The sequence below is a fragment of the Neoarius graeffei genome, chromosome 7, assembly GCF_027579695.1.
Source record: "Neoarius graeffei isolate fNeoGra1 chromosome 7, fNeoGra1.pri, whole genome shotgun sequence".
In the NCBI taxonomy this organism is placed as follows: Eukaryota; Metazoa; Chordata; class Actinopteri; order Siluriformes; family Ariidae; genus Neoarius; species Neoarius graeffei.
The window spans coordinates 61,410,900-61,433,607 of record NC_083575.1 but is presented as its reverse complement, the minus strand read 5'-3'; the positions used below and the strand labels follow the sequence as shown (position 1 = coordinate 61,433,607).

The 22,708-nt window shown below is 40.7% G+C and overlaps 1 protein-coding gene across 5 annotated transcripts in view; it reads right to left on the bottom strand.

Annotated features, from left to right (window-relative positions):
- nin (ninein (GSK3B interacting protein)) overlaps nt 1–19,493 on the bottom strand; it is a 51,752-nt gene extending 32,259 nt beyond the window's left edge. For 2 of the 5 annotated variants that reach the window (XM_060926198.1, XM_060926203.1), the window contains exons 1-5: nt 19,268–19,493; nt 11,117–11,323; nt 10,225–10,312; nt 6,402–6,574; nt 1,839–1,884 (exon numbers count right to left, since the gene is read on the bottom strand). In XM_060926198.1, the coding sequence (XP_060782181.1) occupies nt 1,839–1,884; nt 6,402–6,574; nt 10,225–10,312; nt 11,117–11,314 (505 nt within the window). In that variant the 5' untranslated portion in view covers nt 11,315–11,323; nt 19,268–19,493. Of the gene's footprint in view, nt 1–1,838; nt 1,885–6,401; nt 6,575–10,224; nt 10,313–11,116; nt 11,324–18,930; nt 18,950–19,267 lie in introns of those variants that run through there. The other 3 variants (XM_060926199.1, XM_060926200.1, XM_060926202.1) reach the window with 3 other exon arrangements.
- Nucleotides 19,494–22,708: the final 3,215 nt, after the last annotated feature.

Below are 22,708 nucleotides of genomic sequence, written 5' to 3'. Positions count from 1 at the left end.
AAGTCCGCGCCGTTTTTCAGCAGTCGCGTCACATGACCAACGCCAGCGAATCAGGAAGGTGGATGTCACAGTGACGTTGTCCAATGACGACGCCAGCTAGAGCTCAGCACAGCATATCCGCGTATTCTGAATGTTTACACAGCACCGGAGCTGACACGATCTGGATTGAATACGTGGACCCTGGCGGATTCCCGTTTCCCGGCGTTTCCAGGTGGTTTAATGTAAACGGACAGTGCATCCGCGAAGAAAACGAGACAGATACGGTCTAATGTAAACGTAGCCTAAAGGCCTCCCTCACATTGGCTAATGTTAATGTTCATGAGTCCACCATCAGGAGAACACTGAACAACAATGGTGTGCATGGCAGGGTTGCAAGAAGAAAGCCACTGCTCTCCAAAAAGAACATTGCTGCTCGTCTGCAGTTTGCTAAAGATCATGTGGACAAGCCAGAAGGCTACTGGAAAATTGTTTTGTGGACGGAGGAGACCAAAATAGAACTTTTTGGTTTAAATGAGAAGCCTTATGTTTGGAGAAAGGAAAACATTGCATTCCAGCATAAGAACCTTATCCCATCTGTGGAACATGGTGGTGGTAGGATCATGGTTTGGGCCCGTTTTGCTGCAGCTGGGCCAGGACGGCTTACCATCATTGATGGAACAATGAATTCTGAATTATACCAGCAAAATCTAAAGGAAAATGTCAGGACATCTGTCCATGAACTGAATCTCAAGAGAAGGTGGGTCATGCAGCAAGACAACGACCCTAAGCACACAAATTGTTCTACTAAAGAATGGTTAAAGAAGAAAAGTTAAAGTTTTGGAATAGCCTTGTCAAAGTCCTGACCTTAATCCAATCGAAATGTTGTGGAAGGACTTGAATCAAGCAGTTCGTGTGAGGAAACCCACCAACATCCCAAAGTTGAAGCTGTTCTGTACGGAGGAATGGGCTAAAATTCCTCCAAGCCGGTGTGCAGGTCTGATCAGTTACCAGAAATGTTTAGTTGCGGCACAAGGGGGCCACACCAGATACTGAAAGCAAAAGTTCACATACTTTTGCCACTTACAGATATGTAATATTGGATCATTTTCCCTCAATAAATAAGAAGTGACCAAGTATAATTCATTTTGTCTCATTTGTTTAACTGGGTTCTCTTTATCTACTTTCAGGACTTGTGTGAAAATCTGATGCTTTAGGTCATATTTATGCAGAAATACAGAAAATTCTAAAGGGTTCACAAACTTTCAAGCACCACTGTATACTGGCTGATCAACAATGAACCGAACTGAGACTCTGCAAAGCTTGGGTTATTTTATGAAAACCATTACAGGCATGCTTGTTGTCATACTGATGTGTAGAATCTGCATCATGTCAATCAGCATCACATACAATCATGTCCAGTCTGATCCAATACCAATCCAGTTGCACCCTACATCTCAAGAGTGTTTTGCTTCCAGGGGAGGGAACCCCCCCCCCAAAAAAAAAAACCCACTTAGTTTTGATGGACCTGTCCAAATCAAAAGCAACAGAATAAATATTTCAGTAAAAAGCTTCCCCCATTATCATTTCGGTCTCATTTGGCCAAGCTACATGTTAGAAAGTACAGGCAAAAGGTTTGCTAAGCTAGCTAATATTTTTTTGTCCTATTAAAAGGGGCCAGCTCATCCACCCCAAATCCAATTTTTTTTTTTTTTTTTTTTTTACATATGGACCACTAAGCTTTGAAAGCATGTGACTGCTCTTCTGCTCTCCTTGTGCACACTTACCTATGAATCCCGAGCCTCGGTATATGTTACCGGGCAAATTATTGTTCAACATTAAAAGTTGGATCATAAACTCACCCTCTGCTTCGTACTCCTCTGGACTACTCGCATCAGCGTTCCAGCGCTGAAACATACACAAAAATATTTAAATGAAGTTATATCAGGGGGAATGTAGCAGTTCGAAGAACTGTAGGGGGCACCACTAACAAATTCTACACATGCACACACTTAAAAGCTGAGCGCTGTGTGTGTGTGTGTGTGTGTGTGTGTGTGCGCGCGCGCGCATTAGTGAGATCACTAATCACAGTGGCATGTGCATGGCAGCCAAATTCCAAACACTACATTTGGTCAAATCCCACTAGTAAAGGGGGAGGCAAGCACGCATGCATGTGTTTTTGTGCGTGTATATAAAAGATAGAATGAGTGAGTGAGAATATGGGTATATAGGGGGAAGGGAGTTATTATAACCTCTTTGTATTGAGTTTTTCTGGGTGTAGAGAGCAGATGGGATTCGGAGTATCGGTATTCAACACAGTGGGGGAAGTGACATTGTTCCTTGTGTTAGATCTGTTGCCCTCTGCCTGCACTACATCTGTTGGGGTTAGTGCAGAGCATTGTTCTACTACCATCAGAGTACTAAAGACCATGCTTCAGATCAGTGTGTTCTCACTATAGTCTGCACCTGCTGAAGAACATGGCCACTACACACACGATGCAGAACTTTATCGATATCGGAATCAGATTGTAAAGAAAACTAGCATCAGCTTTGTATGAAATAACTATGCACCGTTTATTGGCTTGGTTTTGCAAATCTGTTTAAACTGATACTCTACAACCAACACTAATGCTTACAAGGAAGTAAATAAGGAAATAGTAGCTAAACAAGACATGAAATTTTATTATATCCAGCACCAGTGGTTCTCAGAGTGGCTGTAAATGGAACCCCTGGTCTTACACAATATACACTGAACTGATTGTCAGCAGGGGCGGCGCAGTCGCCTCCCAGCAAGAAGGTCCGGGTTTGAGCCCCGCGGCCGGCTCCGAGCCCCGTGGCCGGCTCCGCACTCCTTTCTGTGCGGAGCTTGCATGTTCTCCCCGTGTCCGCGTGGGTTTCCTCCGGGTGCTCCGGTTTCCCCCACAGTCCAAAGACATGCAGGTTAGGTTAACTGGTGGCTCTAAATTGACCGTAGGTGTGAATGCAAGTGTGAATGGTTGTCTGTGTCTGTGTGTCAGCCCTGTGAGGACCTGGCGACTTGTCCAGGGTGTACCCCGCCTTTCGCCCGTAGTCAGCTGGGATAGGCTCCAGCTTGCCTGCGACCCTGTAGAACAGGATAAAGCAGCTACAGATAATGAGATGAGATGATTGTCAGCAGTCACATGCATGCCTGTAGACATGAAACCATGTACAGCCACACATGCTTACGAACAGGCAGGCTAGCACATGTGCTTTTTCACCACAGATTAAATAGGTTTCTGTTCTCACAGTGTCACTATGACACCAGTATAATGCACGCGTGCACATTTTTTTTTTTTTGACAGTCAGTGAGTTGAAGCAAATTAAGTGTAAACAATGGTCTTGCTCTGATGATGAAAGCTTTCTGTGATGAGCTACAGAGTCTTTCAGCTGAAACACTAAACACCTTAGCTGACAGCACACTAAGGGCAATCAGGCAAACATCAAACAATACTACTTAATATCTAATAGACATGATATTTAGGTTTGCCATCAAGCTGTGAGGGAAAGAAAAAAAAAACCCAAAAAACCCTTATTCAGATGCGAAACACAAAAAGACCACAAAAATGTGTATGTGACAGGACTGGCATGATCAAACTTAAAATTAGCTCATCTACAATACCAAATCAGAGCTTTGGACACACTGTCTAATTCAAATGTTTTTTCTTTATTTTTATTAATTAATAGACACTTCATGTCTTAAAGTAATGAATCTAGAGGTTTCTCTTTACTTAGTTGAGCAGTTCTTGACATAATATGGATTACTACAGTTGTAGAATAGAGCCATTTGCTGTATTATTATTTACTGGTTGATCTCAAATACATTAAGCAAGAAATTGCACTAATTAACTTTTGACAAGGCACATCTGTTAATTGAAAAGCATTCCAGGTGACTACCTCATGAAGCTAGTTAAAATAATGCCAGTAGTGTGCAAAACATCATTAAGATAGACACTGGCTATGCTGAAGAGTTTAAAATATGAAATGTTTTGCTTACCACGTAATTTCATACATGTTCCATGTTATTTTATAATTTTGATGTCTTTAATATTTGATCTGCAATATAGAAAATAGTCAACATACAGAAAAACCTATGAATGTAATGTGTCCAAACGTTTGTCTGGTACTGTAGTCAGCTACCTACTGCACCAACGACATCTCAATCTCTAACCAATGTGTGTGTGTGTGTGGGGGTGGGTGGGGTGGGGTGTATTCACCCCTTCAACCGAGAATTCTTACTCAGGAACTCGGGATAGTCTCCTCAACCCCAAGTTCAGCAAGTGGCGTCAACTCAGCATGGCTGCTCACAGCAGGAACAGTAAACAAAGTAGCACCTCTTACTTTATAGGGAGTCATGTTGTATATACACCAGTATTTGCTTTTGATTAGTCAACATACAGTACTGTGCAAAAGTCTTTGGCACCTTCTCCCCCCACACAAATGTTATAGATTTCTATTTTATGACTTCTACATTATCAAGTCAGTACAAAAGCATTTTAGGGCTCCAAACATTCATTTTTCCAGCACAAACACAGATTTTTTTTTTTGTATCTGAGCAGCATTTTACGTAAGTGACCACTTTTCAGATTAAAAAAGAAAAAAAATCATGAAGGCTGCTGGGTTTTGGTGCAAAATGAATAAGCAAGTGTGACAGTCAGTGTCCAGAAGAACTGTGGCTGGTTCTGTAAGGTGCTCAGTAAAACCTACAGCTCATTTCCTTATAAAACTGCACTCACTGTACCTCAGACTACTATTTTTTTTAAGCAAAGAGTCATCTCACACCAAATATTGACTTTGTTTCATTTATTATGGCTTACTGCTGTTTATAGTGGTTTTTTTTTTTAATTATACAACTATATTCCTAATGTGGAAATCCCGCTCTGGTCATTGGTACGCGAGTCTCGCTCCTCCACAAAATCATGGCGTGCCAATCACCGTTGATGGAGAATGTGCTCTGCGCGAGGCTTACGGCTAGTTCGACGAACTCAGAACAACAAGAGAATGGTGCAGATTTCGCGTCAATTACAAGAAATACATGCCAATTTCGATGTTTTTAAAGAAGAAAGTCAAGACATTGGGTTTTATGCAGCCAAGTTTATTTAATCTTCATTTTGTTACACTACTTTTGGTAGCATATTTTGGGCGCTTGACCTTAATTTGGGCGCCTACAACATTATCAGTCACAGGTTTCACGTAATTGAAAAGGCCTGTATTCACTTGTTAAATCTTTAACACTGACTACACAGTTTACTCTTTTGAGAAAGAAAATATACAAAATCACTCATCATAGTTAGCTGGCTAGCTTGTTAACAAAAAAGGTGAACATGGAGATGCTCATCCTTCGCCCCCTCCACTTTTTTAGCTTAAATACATGGATGTCAAAAGCGATGCAATTTCAACTTCCTTGTTCCAAGGTAAACAGAATGCAGCATTAGCTAATGTTATCTCTCCAGCAGTAGCTATATGACCAAGTAGCTACACCATGTTCACTACCAAGTAAAGTATTGTGTTACGTCATTAGAACCAAGCACTAGCCATACAACCTTGTGTACTGTATAAACGGTATTAGCAAATGTTAACGTCGTGCTACCAAAATGAACGGCCATCATGTGACAAGAGACTGAGTAAATGACTGCATCCCACTTACATAATTCAGTTTGCACAAAAATAGAAAAACAATCAGACTCAAAACTGATATCTAATCAGTGACAATTTATTACAGTCATATCATATAATCATATTGCCCAGCCCTACAACGTACACAAAAGATAATGAATCACTCCTTTTGAAAAAGTAATTTTCTATATACCAATAGTAGTCTGTGTAGATGTGTTCATTTCCACGTCTTTCTCTCAATTTACACCTTTATCATTTACATAAACACCAATCAGAAGAATGTCAAGCTTATTTGCATCACGCTTTTAACAGACATTGTTGCAAAGCAGCTTTACAGAAAATTAAAGACTTGAAACATATGAGCTTATTTTATCCATAATAAATGTATTTATCCCTACACGTCTCTACAGTAACGGGGAGGAGTAGTCAGTGATGGACACATGGACCCCACACACAGCTCTAAAATCTAATAAATGGCAATTATGTCTACAAGAATGTCTTTAATCGAAACGGAGAATGTGAGAATACAGTGTCTCTAGTTATCCTTTGAGTCGCTCGTATGTGTCCTGTTTTGACTACTGTTCACTATCTCCATGGTGAAATTTCTGTCATTTTTAAAGACGCTTCAATGATCTTTGTCGCTGGTATGTGCGGTACACACTGAGCATTCCACTATTAGCATTTAAAGGCTGAAAACTGTCCTCTAGAGCCAGACTGTTTTTCCTGACTTTTTGAGATTGGATGCAACAAGTAGGTTGTGTGGGTATGTGGCTGTGTAGTGCGTCTCTTACCTCACGCTTAACAGGCAACGCCCCATCATCACTAGTCCTTGTGGCTGCATTGTCCTCTCTTTCCACCGATGGTGTGTGCGCAAAATCCGAGATGGTCTGTGTGAACTCTGGTGTGGACCGACGTCCATAACGCTTAGTGCCCTTTACAAAGCGAGGCTGCACCTCTGGGGAGACTGGAGAGTGAAAATTAGACAGATGCACAGTTACTGAACATTGGAAACATGGTCCCTTGTCTAGAACATTTTATGCTTATCTAAAAGCCTGAAGCCTGGTTTTCATGCCAGTCCCTCACTTATCAAGCACTGCTCTCAATTTTTTTTTTTCCTGAATAAGCAAACACACTATTGCTAGTTTGTCAAGGACCCTCTACTCTGTCCATCAGTGAAAAAGAGACAACCATAGGATAATCACTGATTCTAATGTAAGTTCATCACTATAAATATAGCTGCAAGCAGCAATGTGGGGGTCTAGCAGAAGTGGCAGCTTCCGCAATGGTCTTCAGATGCAACACTGACTGCACGTTACATGACAAACAACCAAAGATTCACAGAGATGTGAACTTATCTCCTGCCTGGGGGCTTTTGGGTAAATGCTTTAAAAAAAAATTATAGTGCCCCCCAGAGGTCAAAGGTCACCATATTTAATGAGTGCCCTCAGGATGGGGTCAAGAGTCTATGTACCAAGTTTGAACTTGGTACGTCAAACCGTTCCTGAGATATGACCTCACTTCCTGTTTGGCGTCTTCGCCGCCGTTTTCGTTTGGCTGTGGCAGGCAAACGCTTTGGAATTTCTAAACAGCTATAAGTAGGTTTTGTGGAGAATGGCCTGAAGACCACGTGTTCCAATTTTCATAACAATCGGGCTAAATTTGTGACCGCTGAAAATCGTTTCACTTTCAACAAAATCCAATATGTCGGAAAATGACGTCATATGGTGCGTTGAACTTAGCTTGACCCAAGGATTCCAACGGTACCTGATTTTTGAAAATCGGGCACATGGTTCAAAAGTTACACTCATGGATGCAACTCCAAATTTGATCCATTGGTGGCGCTAGACCGCTTGACTTGCATACATGAAACTTGGTCAAATTAATCAGGGTGCCATCCCCAATGTGTGTGCAAAATTTCACAACTTTTTACCATACGGTTCTATAGGTTGCCATAGACTTCCATTACGGAAGAAAGTTGAACAATAATAAGAATACATAGAAACACAATGGGGTTCTGCAGCTTCGCTGCTAGACCCCCAAAAACTATCCTGAAACTACACCCTAGAGAACCTAGAGTAAGCCTTAAGGAGGAACGCCTTCATTACTTTGACAAAAACTATCCTGAAACTACACCCTAGAGAACCTAGAGTAAGCCTTAAGGAGGAACGCCTTCGTTACTTTGACACCATCTTCATCCATTTCAAGAGGTTTGAGTAATCCTCTTTAAGAATTTTAACCTCGTCTCTACATACCAAGACAGGAAACATCTCACAGGATAACCTTGAGCATAACAGATATCACATGGACAACACCGCCTGTACAACCCAAACTGAGGGATTGGGCATGTGTTGATGTCTCTTTCCTTATTTTGCCTGACATTATGTAAAGTGTAATAGTTTTCTTACACAATTAAATAACAAAAAAGTAGAACATTTACCTCGGAATAGGCAACACACTTATTTAATAAATAAATAACTCTACTATTAACATCTCAGGGTGCTTTCACACCTATTAGTCTGATTGCAGAGTCTGATTCAGAGCAGAATTTATGCATTAGTTTATTTGCTGTTTGGGCTTGGTTTCATTTCACACTGCACCAAAAAGCATGAAATCCAAAAAACCCTGAGGAGCATGTAGGGCTGAAAACATTTCATTCATGGGTTGGAAATAGGACAATGTTTAAAAAAAAAAGGGGGGGGGGCACATTTTCACATGGATGTAACCAAGAACAAAAAAAAAAAGCCAGTGCTAAAAAATTAAATTACAAACAGTATAACGACTCTCCAGCTTTGTTCTTTAGCTCAGTCACTGGTCAATTTAGCAGCTCACAGCTATAAACAATGCTGCCACAAGACCAATAATATATGGCGTGTTTGGGTCACTTCCTGAAGTTATGTTGATTCAGAGTCAAATTGTCCCCTTCACTTCAACCAGATCGAGACCACATCACTCAGAAGCTCCAAGACTGTATTTTAGTCTGCGCCAGAGGGCCATTTTTACATTTACGTTTATGGAATATGGCAGGCGACTTTATCCAAAGTGACTTACAGAAGCGCTTTGAAGTCTCCATCGATAAATACATCCTGATACTAGTTCACTGGGTCACAAACTAATACCACCGTCAGTCTAAAAACTCTGTTGGGGAGGCAACATGGTAAGAAAAGCACAGAGACAACACAATGCTGAAGTGCTAATTTAAGTACTTCAGGAAGAGGTGGATCTTTAGAGGTCATTGTTCTCTCACTTTCTCAAACAAACTGCGGGGGGGGGGGGGGGGGGGGGGAACCCCCACACTAGGGTTGGATATAAGTGGACTAAAAACTGCATATGTAAAAGCACCCAGACAGATAATGTAAACTCTGGTGTTTGTTTTTTATTCAAGTACAGTTTTTGTACAAATAAAAAGATAACCATCATTCGGTTATGATTTTGAGTCTTCCACAAGGCTGACTCATGCATCAATCTCTTAGTAATTCAGTGCACCAGCTTCATCCAAATACTTCAGCCTGTTTAAAAGGTTTCGGAACATCTCATTATCTGTAGCCGCTTTATCCTGTTCTACAGGGTCGCAGGCGAGCTGGAGCCTATCCCAGCTGACTACGGGCGAAAGGCGGGGTACACCCTGGACAAGTCGCCAGGTCATCACAGGGCTGACACAAACACAGACAACCATTCACACTCACATTCACACCTACGGTCAATTTAGAGTCACCAGTTAACCTAACCTGCATGTCTTTGGACTGTGGGGGAAACCGGAGCACCCGGAGGAAACCCACGCAGACACGGGGAGAACATGCAAACTCCGCACAGAAAGGCCCTCGCCGGTCACGGGGCTCTTCTTGCTGTGAGGCGACAGCGCTAACCACTACACCACCGTGCCGCCCCGGTTTCGGAACATGTTACTGATTAATACCCATATACCACCACGTTTCAGGGCCACTTGTCCTGTTTCACACTGGACCATGATATGTGCCATGTACTTTAATGCCAGCCTAATACCAAACATTTCAAGTGATTTCAGTGTCTCACACAAATTTCCAAGGTTGGAATAAAATCATGAGTGTTTTGCTATAGTTGGGGCACTCTAGTCATCTTGATTGTTTGGTATAAGGCAGTCAGGACAGCTGTCTTAATTCAGCTTTTTTCTCATCTTGACATCCCAACAAAATCAAGTGTGTTTAATATTATCTTTAGTCTTGGCTCATACAAAATAGTGCCACTGCAAGAGCCACAATCTTAGCAAAAATCAGGGAATAACTTGAAAATTGGTTTCGTGTAAGGGCAGCATAACTCTGACTAACACCACACTGTCTTTAGATGCAAGAGTGTGTCAGACAGAGTCTTTTCAAAGTCTTGTATGGTTGGCAGCTCAATCTCTGTTATTCCACCTGTCTGTCTTTCTGACCCTCTAGTCAGTGTTACTATAGAGACACGACAGCAAAAGTCCACTTAGACATTGGCAAACGTCCATCTCATTACCATCAGACAATTCAAGTTAACGAGAACAAACTACATTGCTATACAGACAGAGCATTTCAGAATGCCAGGGTTTAAAAAATTTTTTAAAAATTAAAAACCCTCAAATATGGTCACATACATAGAGGATGATGTTACCTGGGCGAGGAGGGTTTTCTTCAGCGAGTGCCTCTTCAGTGGAGGAAAGCACCAGAATCAAAGCGTCCTTAAACTGCTCAAATTCAACCTGCAAAACAGAAACACAATACCAGTATTCAACATGCAGAGCGAATTTAATAAAAAGAATGCAGGTGCACAGATGAGGTCTTTCATAGATTTCAAGAGGGTAAAAATAGTTGGCTCATACACAATCTTCTGAAAACGACCTTTATCGCTAATGGCAGTTAATGTGTAATACGGAGTCGCCCTGCAGCTGCTCCACTGTGGTGAAGAGCAAAGATTAAAGATCCCAGCTAAAATCAGACAAATATTCTCCAGCACGGCTATTAATTAAATCCGGGTTGCCTGGTGACTAAGGGAACTGTGGGGGTAGCCCGAATGATTTTGGGAGCAACAGCTGCCCCAGACAATAGCACACACTTCTGCATATGGAGATTCCTTTTGTGGATTACGGCACTCTTATAAAAAAAAAAAAAAAGGGGAGGGGGCGCGTGAGGCGAAGGGTAGCCGCTGTGCAAGTGCAAATGTATGTCTCTTTTGAGGTTCACGCCATTGTTAAGACAGAATAAAGAATCTGTGATCCTCAACAAGTGCTCTTCCCCCACATTAACAATAAAAGGCTGCTCCAATCAAACATGTATGCTATACAAGGAGCAGAGAAAACAGGATGCAAGTGAGCAAAACGGATTTGCTTTAAAAATACAGTAGAAATTTAAAGACTCATCACATCAAGGAATGATTTCAGTTCACTTTGCATAAATGTCCCATTGACTCTTGATTAAAATCACCATTTAAAAAACAAAAAAAACCCCACTGCTTTTCAAGTTTACAGACATCCTACAGTGTGCATTTGGTAAACATTGATTCTTACCCGTTTGTTTAGTTGGCCCTGTGTATTAAATAGTGTGTTTAGCAGTGCGTGTCGTGCTTGGTCAGCCAGCTGCAGGGTGTGACAGAGCTCGGTTAACTCCTCCGGGCTTAGTGAACCAGCACCGATCCCATCGAAACTCTGAAACACTTCCCTTAAACGCTCCTCATGCTGATCCGTCTGATCTCCCTCTTCATCCATCAGCCTGCCCTGCACGAAAACATACAAAGTTATGGGATATAATCCAGAAAGATATTTAAAAAAGTGGAAATAAATAAATAAAAGCATTTTACTTTGGGATGACTGGAAAGCTTCATCAAAACTAGATGGTGCATTAAAAAAAAAAATTCCCCCTGGAATCAAAACTGCAAGATGAAGGGTGCAACTGGATCAGATTGGACGTTTCATGTCATGAATGTGTGTGATGCTGATTGAAAATTATGCAGATTCTACACCAACATGACAATCATGTCTGTGATGGTTTTCATAAAATAACAGCTTTGGACAGCTCAGCTTGATTCAGAGTTGGTGATCAGCCAGTATACATGGTTTTAAAAAAGGTATCGTTTTAAAAATCTAAAATAAGTGTGGAAAAAAAAAAAAAAAAAAACACAGATTTTGGAGAAACATCTGATCTACCAAAACAGCCACACTGAACATAATTATTTAAAAATAAAAAATAAAAAAAATTTCACACATCTACACACGGCAGCACGGTGGTGTAGTGTTTAGCGCTGTCGCCTCACAGCAAGAAGGTCTGGGTTCGAGCCCCGTGGCCGGCGAGGGCCTTTCTGTGCGGGGTTTGCATGTTCTCCCCGTGTCCACATGGGTTTCCTCCGGGTGCTCCGGTTTCCCCCACAGTCCAAAGACATGCAGGTTAGGTTAACTGGTGACTCTAAATTGACCGTAGGTGTGAATGTGAATGATTGTCTGTGTCTATGTGTCAGCCCTGTGATGACCTGGTGACTTGTCCAGGGTGTACCCCGCCTTTCGCCCGTAGTCAGCTGGGATAGACTCCAGCTTGCCTGCGACCCTGTAGAAGAGGATAAAGCAGCTAGAGATAATAAGATGAGACATCTACACACACAGCCCAGTAAAACAATCAGCTCAGAAGCCTGGATGTGTGCGTTTTAGGACTACAAAACAGAAATGGGCAGTTACGTACTTATGAGGATTTTGCTTTCAAGACCTTCTTTACAAACCACTACAGATTTCAACTAATAAGCCGTCATACATGACAAGCATGTGCCGCACCTCATTGCACTTGTTAGTTGAAGCAGTTGAATTAATTGACCTCAGTCTTTCATCAGTTATAAGGTGTGGCTTTGATGAAAACCTGTTGCCACACCAGTCCCTTTGTGGCTCAAAGTGGATTCCCCTGTAGTGCCTTACTGCACAATAACAGCAGCAGATTTACAAAAGACATGTGGTTTCTAAAATAGCCTCAATGAGGTTGTAGCCCATACCGACCAAGACACCCATAAAACTGTAAATGACAGGTGGCACCAGCATCTTGACAACTTTTATGCACACCCACCTGGGGAACGTTTAACACGAGTTTGATCGAAATCTGATCAATCCTGTAAGAGGAGTAGTGATTTCTGTAAATTACGGACGGACAACAGGCGATTGCATAAACTCATTCGGCCTGGCCTGCGGCCGGATGAACTAATAATATTTAATTAGTGCTGTAGAAGTACAGATATTACCCAGAATCCTCTTAGAAAAGTGTACTGTATATAATTTCAGCATTATACTATCCATCTTTACTTGAGACAATATAAGAATCAGTTCTGAGAAGACTGCATTTGTACGCTTTAGACAACCTTCTTATAGGACACTGATTGGTGAGACAGAAGTTTGCCAACATTCATACACCTGCTCATAGGCAAATGATAACTCCTCTCAGCTCCAAAAAGCACGCGCGTACACGTACACACACACACACACACACACACACACACACACCTGATGACCCAGTGGGAGTGAGAATGTAAGATGTCACTGGGCCTGTCTATGCTGGGTCATTAACTGCAAGCTAAAAGCAACAGGCATTCATGAGCAGAGACAAGCCAAGAATTCTTCTGACTAATCAACATGCAAATGCAAAACTAACACCACTCAGCAACACTCCTATCATTACTTTAATCCCATTAAATCTTTGAAAACGATTCCTTCTGCAACTAGATAGGCAAGTTTGTCAAATTATTACCCGGGACATGGTTTTGTGACTCATCAGAATGTTTGAGAGATCATATGATCTGGGCTGATGTCACACAAAGGGAAGGAGAGATACAGGAGCAGACAGGAAAAGTCACAGAAGGTCAAGGGCCTGAAACTAATCCCTGAGCATAACAATCAGATATTATGGTACTGCCTTTAGAATGACTTCATACAGAGACCCAAAAACCCCCCACAACTTCCCAACTTATTCTAAATTTAGCCTACCAACCAATCAATGTTTGCTATGTGGAAGCAGAGGAAGCGTATTGGAAGCAGAGGTGGTGTATAGGGAAGCTACTCATTTAGCGTTGTGTAAACTGCATGCTGAAATCCCACACTCTCCCCAAAAGCCATTGCTCTGCTCAGTTACTCCATTTCTATGTAAAACACACATTCATTCATTCATCTTCAGTAACCAAAACTTGGCACAAGACAGGAGAATACACCCCAGATGGAACTCCAGCCAATCACAGGGCACCACACACACACGTTTACACCTAGAGTCAAACCTACATGAGGCAGTAACCCAAGCTGAGGACTGAACTGAGGATCCTTGAGCTGTGAAGTGCCTATACTACAAACATTTTCATGAAATAATAAAACCCATATTTCAAAAAGAAACCCCGCCAAACACACTCTTGTAACATTATAGAATTCAAAAATAGATGGCACTACTGTTGTTTTTAAGCATGCAATGTTTTTGTTCATGGTTCTAGAAACCACATAAATCTATTGAGATTACTGAAAATCTCCAAGCAGTTTAATACGTGATGAAGACATGCAGTTTACACAAAGCTTAAACAGTAACTCCAGCAACATTAGGACTCGTGCAAAACTGAAGACGCAAACTTGAAAATGAAACGTGGAAAGGCTTCGCTGATTGACTACAGCCACGATGAGGAAACATTTGTATAAGTTTTGGTTAAATGCAAAGTATGTTTCATGATGGTCTAACAGCTCTTATATAAAAGGACAAAGTACAAAACAAACAACAAAAAAAACCCCACAATACAATCAAAAAGTTTAGAATCCTACAGGTGTGTGTGGGTCTGTGCGTATGTTTTTGGAGTGACTGTTTCTATGCGCATTAATATATGTGTGTGTGTGTGTGTGTGTGTCAGTAGAGACACCTGGCCACTCAGTTCTCTTCGAGGACCACTGATGGTCATTGATGAGGAGCAGCTGGGCCTTAAAATCCCCTCCACATGCACAATGTGTGTGTTGAGAGAGCGGACACCCTTTGTTGTTGCTTCCAGCCTGCTGTCTCTAAGCTACATAAACCTCAGGAATAATAAATTAGCCACTGCCATATAGCTGCCACCCCAACACACACCAACTGAATTTACAAACTCATTTAAAACTTAGACAAACTGCTGCGACTCATTCATAACATAACGGACCGTGTATTGGGGTGAGTCACATACCAATACAGCAATATATCATAAAACAAACTGATCAATTACTACATCATGACATTACAGGAAATATCTTGGGAACAGGCATCCTCTGAAAGGTAGCTATGATATTTAACATTTTTAAATAAGACTATTTAGTATAAATACGCAGGTGATTATAGGGTTGTTTTACAATCAGGGTATGCAAGCTAAAAGTCACATTTAACACTTATTATCTTCAACATCAAAAGGCTTGACTAAATAAACTTGGTTGTTTATTGTAGCCCTGTGATAGCTCTATTTACCATGCAAAAAAAAAAAAAAAAAAAAAATGTGGTGATAACGTTATTTTTGGTGAATGTATGGCAATATGTGTCATATTTAGCAAAATTACTCGTGTCATTTAGAAAAAGTGCTTTTTGACCACAGGTAGCTCCAAAAGGGATGCACTTACATCATTCTTTATACCATAAAACAAATATTTGGTTCCATATCATTGGAAACATAGTTAAGTTTTAATGTTGAACGCCAGTAAGTTTTCAGACCATCTTGATCAAATTAGTATGTAATTGTGTCAAAAAAATGTCCTCTCCGAGACAGCTAATTTTTCAATATAAAATAACATATCTAAAATGATTATTTTCATCCTAAAATGTGGTCAAGATATTGGGACATAAATATTAGAGACAACTAACACAAAGCTTACAGACTTGTATTTAAAAGCACTATGGAAGTAGTGGATTATGAATTGTCAAAAAAAAAAAAAAAAAAGGCCTCTCCGAGAATCACTTCATTTGTTTCTCCCAGCCCTGCTTAAAGCTACACTTAATCTTGTTATAATACAAACTAGTACGCATGCCTATGTTCATATGTGTATTAATTTCCAAAAGTGCAGATTTGATAGTTTTTTTTTTTTTTTAATTTTGGACCCCTGTGACACAAACTTTGCACTCTGATTGTAAAACAACCCTATAGAAAATCATGCGTGCTGCTTGGACAAGAGATTCAGACTATTTCTCAATAATCGCCTCGAGCAACTTGGCAAAACGGTGGCCAATCATTCTGTCACTGTAAGTGAGGAAGAATTACACATTATAAAAGAAAATGCTGTTCCTCAAAAGCACTAAAGCTGCTATGAAGTTTGGTCTAAAACTATTCAAAGGTAAGGTGGAATAGTGATTTATTTTATCTATTTCAAAACAAAGTATTTTGCGTGACTCGGCATAGATAAGCGACAACCCTGCGCGCATTACATTTGCATGCCGCTTTTGAAGTTGGAAATGTGTGTTGTTGTTTTTTTTAAATCATCACCTGTGTATTTATACTTAAAAAAAATTATCTGCAACAGGTTCAGTGAATATCAGTGAATAATAAGTTCGATTTCATCTCGGTTATTCTTCACCAATATTCACTTTGCCTTAGGTGAATAATTGTTAAATATGAATCATCAATTTTTATGGCTTGTCTAATACTACAATCCAATGCAAGCTTAGCTAAAGCTAGCTAACTGGCTGAAGTTAAACAGCATTTTAATGACTGGTGCAATAAGCTACAATCTTCCAACAGATATCTTTAAGCTATTTTAATACTACTGTAGAACATTTATTAATTAGCACATGAATTTTTTGTTTATACTCAGAATACAGCATTACTATACTAAGAAGCCATCACATGTGGATTCAAGTACAAAATTTGTTAATATAAAAAATAAAATAAAATAAAGCACAATGAAATTTTGTTCTTAAATTAGCTGAATAATAACTGCGATGACAATATTAAGCAAAATATTCTATGATCATTTTAGCTATTACTATGCAGCCTGAGATTTTAAAAAGCATAACCTTGGTTGGCATTTTGACAGCTGTAAGTGAGCTCACCTAACAGCGAATCAGTGATATTTTCAGAAGCGCAAAAGCACCCATCACAACTGTAATAACGCTATACTATCAGCACCCAAATCTCACAGCACACACCGTCATTTACATATTCCATGATGGCAAACCCTTCTGTAGTTATAAACATGCCCTAAAGATAAATGCGTGTTTGTCATAGCAGGCCATCAAAACCTTGCTTTATCTCCCGAATGTGTGTGTTTACCAAAAAAGAAAAAAAAAAAAAAAAATCAGCATGTTAATCAGTGTGTGTTCAGTGAGCTGAACCACTTACAGTGCATTAAATAGAAGCCTGACAACAAATGCGTATAATAAAACACTCACACAACTAGGACACTCAGAGTGCAGACCTCCGCCAAGCCGCATATGCGGATTTGCATCAAACTCTAAATCAATCGGTTGTTGGCCCATGGCTCACCTTTCCTCAAAATTTATTTGCTACTTTTTGAGTTATGTTGGGAACAGAAACAAACAAGAGGCGCAAAAACAGCCTCTTTTATAAGTATACTCCTACGTCAGCATAGCCATACTAGGAGTTAAATACTCTTCCAACAAAGCCCAAAATACATACATACACATATACATGTGTGCACGCATATATCATCTCATTATCTCTAGCCGCTTTATCCTGTTCTACAGGGCCGCAGGCAAGCTGGAGCCTATCCCAGCTGACTACAGGCGAAAGGCGGGGTACACCCTGGACAAGTCACCAGGTCATCACAGGGCTAACACAGAGACAGACAACCATTCACACTCACACCTACGGTCAATTTAGAGCCGCCAGTTAACCTAACCTGCATGTCTTTGGACTGTGGGGGAAACCGGAGCACCCAGAGGAAACCCACGCGGACACGGGGAGAACATGCAAACTCTGCACAGAAAGGCCCTTGCCGGCCACGGGGCTCAAACCCGGACCTTCTTGCTGTGAGGCGACAGCGCTAACCACTACACCACCGTGCCGCCATATATATTAAAAAAATCACTTTTTTTTTTTTTAGAAGAAACCTTTGTCACATGCACACTTCGAGCACAATGAGATTCACCCTCTGCATTTAACCCATCTGAAGCAGTGAACACATGCGCACGCACACACAGAGCAGTGGGTGGCCATACTACAGTGCCTGGGGAGCAGTCAGGGATTAGGTACCTTGCTCAAGGGCACTTCAGCCCACAGCCACCCCATGTTAACCTAACTGCATGTCTTTGGACTGTGGGGGAAACCGGAGCACCCGGAGGAAACCCACGCAGACACGGGGAGAACATGCAAACTCCACACAGAAGGGCCCTGCCAGCTGCTGGGCTCGAACCCAGAACCTTCTCGCTGTGAGGAGACAGTGCTAACCACTACGTCACCATTTAAAACCCCATTAGCCTGAAAAACATCATCAATGTAAATAAGCAAAAATAACCAGGATTATTTTGCTATTAACTGAAACACAAGCTCTGCTTTTAAAAAGGTTATCCTGAGTTTGTAATTAAGATTTTTGTGCAGTTTGTCAACTGACCAGTTTTTTTAAGATGATGCCCACAGTGGGATTTCATGAGGAAGCAAGTTTTGTTTTTTTAAATAAAAGATGCAGATCTAATTTACATCTAACCATCATATTGTTCTGACACATTTATGCTCTCACAAGATGCAAACAGTCGTACCTGTGACCAGCGAGAGAACATGATTTACTGCAAATACACAACTGTATTTGGTAAGTGATAATTTTGTCAAATGTTACACTTTAAAAAAAAAAAAAAAAAGTTTTATTTCAAATGTGACAAAACGTCAAACATTAGATAAATTGTGGATTTTGTTTTGTAAATCTTAATTTTTTTTTCATCACAGGGATAAAAAAACAACACACATAGTAATGAAGTCACAGAAAGGTAAACAAAACCTTACACTTCATTACTTGTACTTTCAGCAGTTAAATCAAACTACCAAGTTTACCTGATCAATTGAAATGCACAGTTTACCAATAGCACTGAGTGATGGACTTCATTGAGAAATAAATATTAGAGAGAGTTAACATAACATGGGTTCGAACAGCCTAAATTTTTCAATAACAAGTCGTAAAAACAACAACAACAACAAAACAATATTAACAAAAGTCCAAAAAACCAAACAATTTTAAAACCCTGACATCAGTCAGCTAACAATGGTCACAAAGCAGAAGCAACAATTGCTAACCTCGACACTTCCATAGTGAGGACTAACTTCCGCTGTCAGAGTGCAACAGCGAGCTAATAACAGGCCACGTCCTAAACTGCATCCTAATAAATATATATTATGCAAAAATAGTAGCATTTATTAACATACTGCTAATCATCATCATGGACGCATCCACCAGTCCAACACACATAATGAAGTATGACCTGCAGTGTTCGCACCTCCGGTTCCGATTCTGTTCGTTTCGGTTTTATGACAATTAAAAGTAGAAATCTGGATGACGAAGAAGTTGTTTGGAACACCGGAAATGACAAACCCATGATTAAAAAGAGTTTCCTTGGAAACCACTCGAATCCGTTTTCAAATCCAGCGCCTACACACTTAACGGTACTGCAGTTCATCACCACAGCGGTGTGGAGAGATCAACAAACAAACAGCTTCAAACTACAACCTCATGAAAAGTTAATAAAATAAGTTTAAAACATACCCACTCCTTTCAGTGTGAGATTTCACACACGCTCTCCTCTGCTTGACTCTAAAGAAAAATCTCGGCAGAATTGCTCACTTGGGAGAAAACTCATCCAGAAACAGAGGGAAGTCTGTCTCCTCCCTGCAGCAGCTGTGCAGATTAAGTCATACACACAGACACCGTGAGATCAATCCAACTCCAAAATCTACAGACCACCGCATCTCCAGCCGAACGGTTTCTGCTTCTACTGAATCTTTGTGAATTTTGAAGCACTCTTCGGAGAGGAAGGGGAGGGACACAGAGACAGACTGTCCTCTAGCGCCTCTAATGGCTGGTTTGAAACAGTGCAGTGTGAGCATCTGGACACGGTGTCTCCTCTGTTAGTGTTAGATCTGCCTTGTACTAACAATCACTGGATTATTTAAATAATATTGGCTGGCTTTTTTTTTTCGTGGTCGTATCTCAGATATATTCCATTCAGCTAGTATGATATTGAACGACTCGATGGATAAAATACCCTTATTATGATACATACACATTCCTTTCGGGTGTTCAATGCGTCTTTGTCTTTCAAAATTCTTTCAAAATCTTCCATATTTAACGAAGCAAACCTGGCGGCCATGTTCGCCAGTGCGGAAGTTTTACGTCTCCGACTTGTGACGCCATGTTGTCTTGACAACCATGCAATTACTGGGTTTCACGTGACGTCACATCCGCCTTATTAGTCATTCAAAACTTTAGCTGGTGGTCTACCAAGTTGACGATTTGTTTGTATGAAGAAAGTGCATGGGGCGGTACGGTGGTGTAGTGGTTAGCGCTGTCGCCTCACAGCAAGAAGGTCCTGGGTTCGAGCCCCGGGGCCGGCGAGGGCCTTTCTGTGTGGAGTTTGCATGTTCTCCCCGTGTCCGCGTGGGTTTCCTCCGGGTGCTCCGGTTTCCCCCACAGTCCAAAGACATGCAGGTTAGGTTAACTGGTGACTCTAAATTGACCGTAGGTGTGAATGTGAGTGTGAATGGTTGTCTGTGTCTATGTGTCAGCCCTGTGATGACCTGGCGACTTGTCCAAGGTGTACCCCGCCTTTCGCCCGTAGTCAGCTGGGATAGGCTCCAGCTTGCCTGCGACCCTGTAGAAGGATAAAGCGGCTAGAGATAATGAGATGAGATGAATGAGAAGAAAGTGCATTGCTCGTAGAGGTGGACAAAGTACCCGACTTCATTACTTAAGTCAAAGTACAGGTCCCACTGGTCAAATGTTACGCCAGTATAAGTGAAAGTTATCCAGTCAAATTTTTACTTAAGTTAAAGTACTTGTTTTTAAAAATACTTAAGTATTAAAAGTACATTTTCTGTCAACACATTGTTGTATTATTGTCACAACGCTTAAAAAAACATAATGCCTCTGAAGCGACCGACTGGATTATTTTGTGAATTCACAAAATGAACGCATGCTGTGCATCATGGTGGTTTAACGTTACGCTTGCTAGTCAGTGAAACGCTGCCTGACATGCTAGCAAACGCTTTTCAAACTCAAAATCATATTGGGTAGCTAATGCTACTAGAAAAGAAAGATTTCTACATTCTGTTTATTTGGCAAGATTATGCTGAAACATATTTCTGAAAGCACTTCAGATAAGTTAACGTTATTCATGTTAGCGTAACTCCGTGTTTACATGCTAACTAACAGTGTCCAAGTTAACTAGCTGTGTGTTAATGTTAGCTGTGGACAAGGCTACGGCAACTTGGCAGGCAAATCCATAGAAAGTCATTTGACTAACCAGACTGCATAGCTATTGCAACGTTATCGCTAGCTCTAAAAGCACAGACAACTTCACTGCAAGCTTTCTTTTGGAATAAAACGTTTATATACCTCAATATGCTTCCGCAGGTCGGACGGCAAATTTTTGTAGGCCAGTAGCCACAAAAACAAAATGTGAAGCAAGGTGAGTGTAACAAAACACAAACAAAAGCAGAATCATAAAGCAGAGTATTTAACCAGAGTCATAAACATGGCTAGAAATAAACGTGACCATGATAAGTCAAGTCAAGTCAACTTAACTTTATTGTCAAATATGCTATACATGCTCGACATACAGCACAGATGAAATATCAGTCCTCTCTGACCCACGGTGCAAACTGGCAATGCAATAAATAAAAATAGAATAATTGAAAAAAGCAAACAATATAAACAGTATAATATGATAATGATAATACTTCACAAAGTTTCTGTGAAAACAGCGCTCAAATCAGCATTAAGTGTTTCCTATAATGACTGGGTCCCCAGCACGTGCGGCTGCCTGAGCTGCGCCAGACTCAAGCATGCAATGGCGTAACAGTGACCACAACTTTTAGCTCGCATGTACATTGTCATTCATCACCACCAAAATGCCTCATTTTCATCGATAACCCATCGCAAAGCATCATGAGCTGTAGTGTGACCGTAGTTTAACGAAGCGGCTGTGACATCAGATGCAATCCAGCAATTGTACCCTACTACGAGTAAAGATTAGCTTCAACTTGGAAAGAAATTGCGGCCCACTAGATGACCCTTTGCAACCCACTAATAGGCCACGGCCCAGTGGTTGAGAAACACTGTTATAAGCCATATTCAACATTCATTCTCCATTGGGTAGCGTGATGTAATACATGTAAGATAAACGATATGCTAACAATATTGCATGCTATCAAACCAAATGAATGAAACCCATTAGAAGGGAATAGAATGCATGTTTTTATTCCATTGAAAAAGTGTCTTATATGTATAATAATTATTATTAATAGCTCCACCCACCAATTTGTAGTTGCACTTTGTAGCAATTATTGACTATATCTGCATATTCAGTACAACAGCACATTGTTGATACGCGTCATATTGCTGAAATTAATATCGAGTGACATTTCGAGCACAATACACTCTCAGAAAATAAAGTACATTACCTTTAGGGGTACAATGGCTTGTTATTGGGGCAGTACCCTCGAAGGTACTTTATATACTGCTTTGTATTTGTCCCCTTTATATACTGCTTAGGAACATATATGCACCTTTTGAGCCTACAAAAGGTACACAGTTGCCTTGAGGTCCAATAATGATCCCTAAGGGGTACATTAGTGTAGATTGTACCTTGGGGGACAGAAATGGATTCCTACTGTACCCCTATTTCTGACAGTGTATGTGCAAGTGTTCAGTTTATCTTTTCTCCGTTAGTGGAAATAGATCCTAAAGAAGACACACTCACTTTATACCACCTTGGCTAGCTGGCTAACTAGTGCACATTGATTTGCGCATTCCTGTTAGAGGTTCTTCTTTTTCATCTTAATCTGATGAGCTTTCATCATTATGTCAAAACTTATGGAACTTTGAAAAGTTAGGAAGTGGAATTTTATGTCCAGGACATAGACGAGCGGAGTGATACACACAGTGAAACATCCCATAACATCTCTCTTGGAATGCCGCTCGACCAAT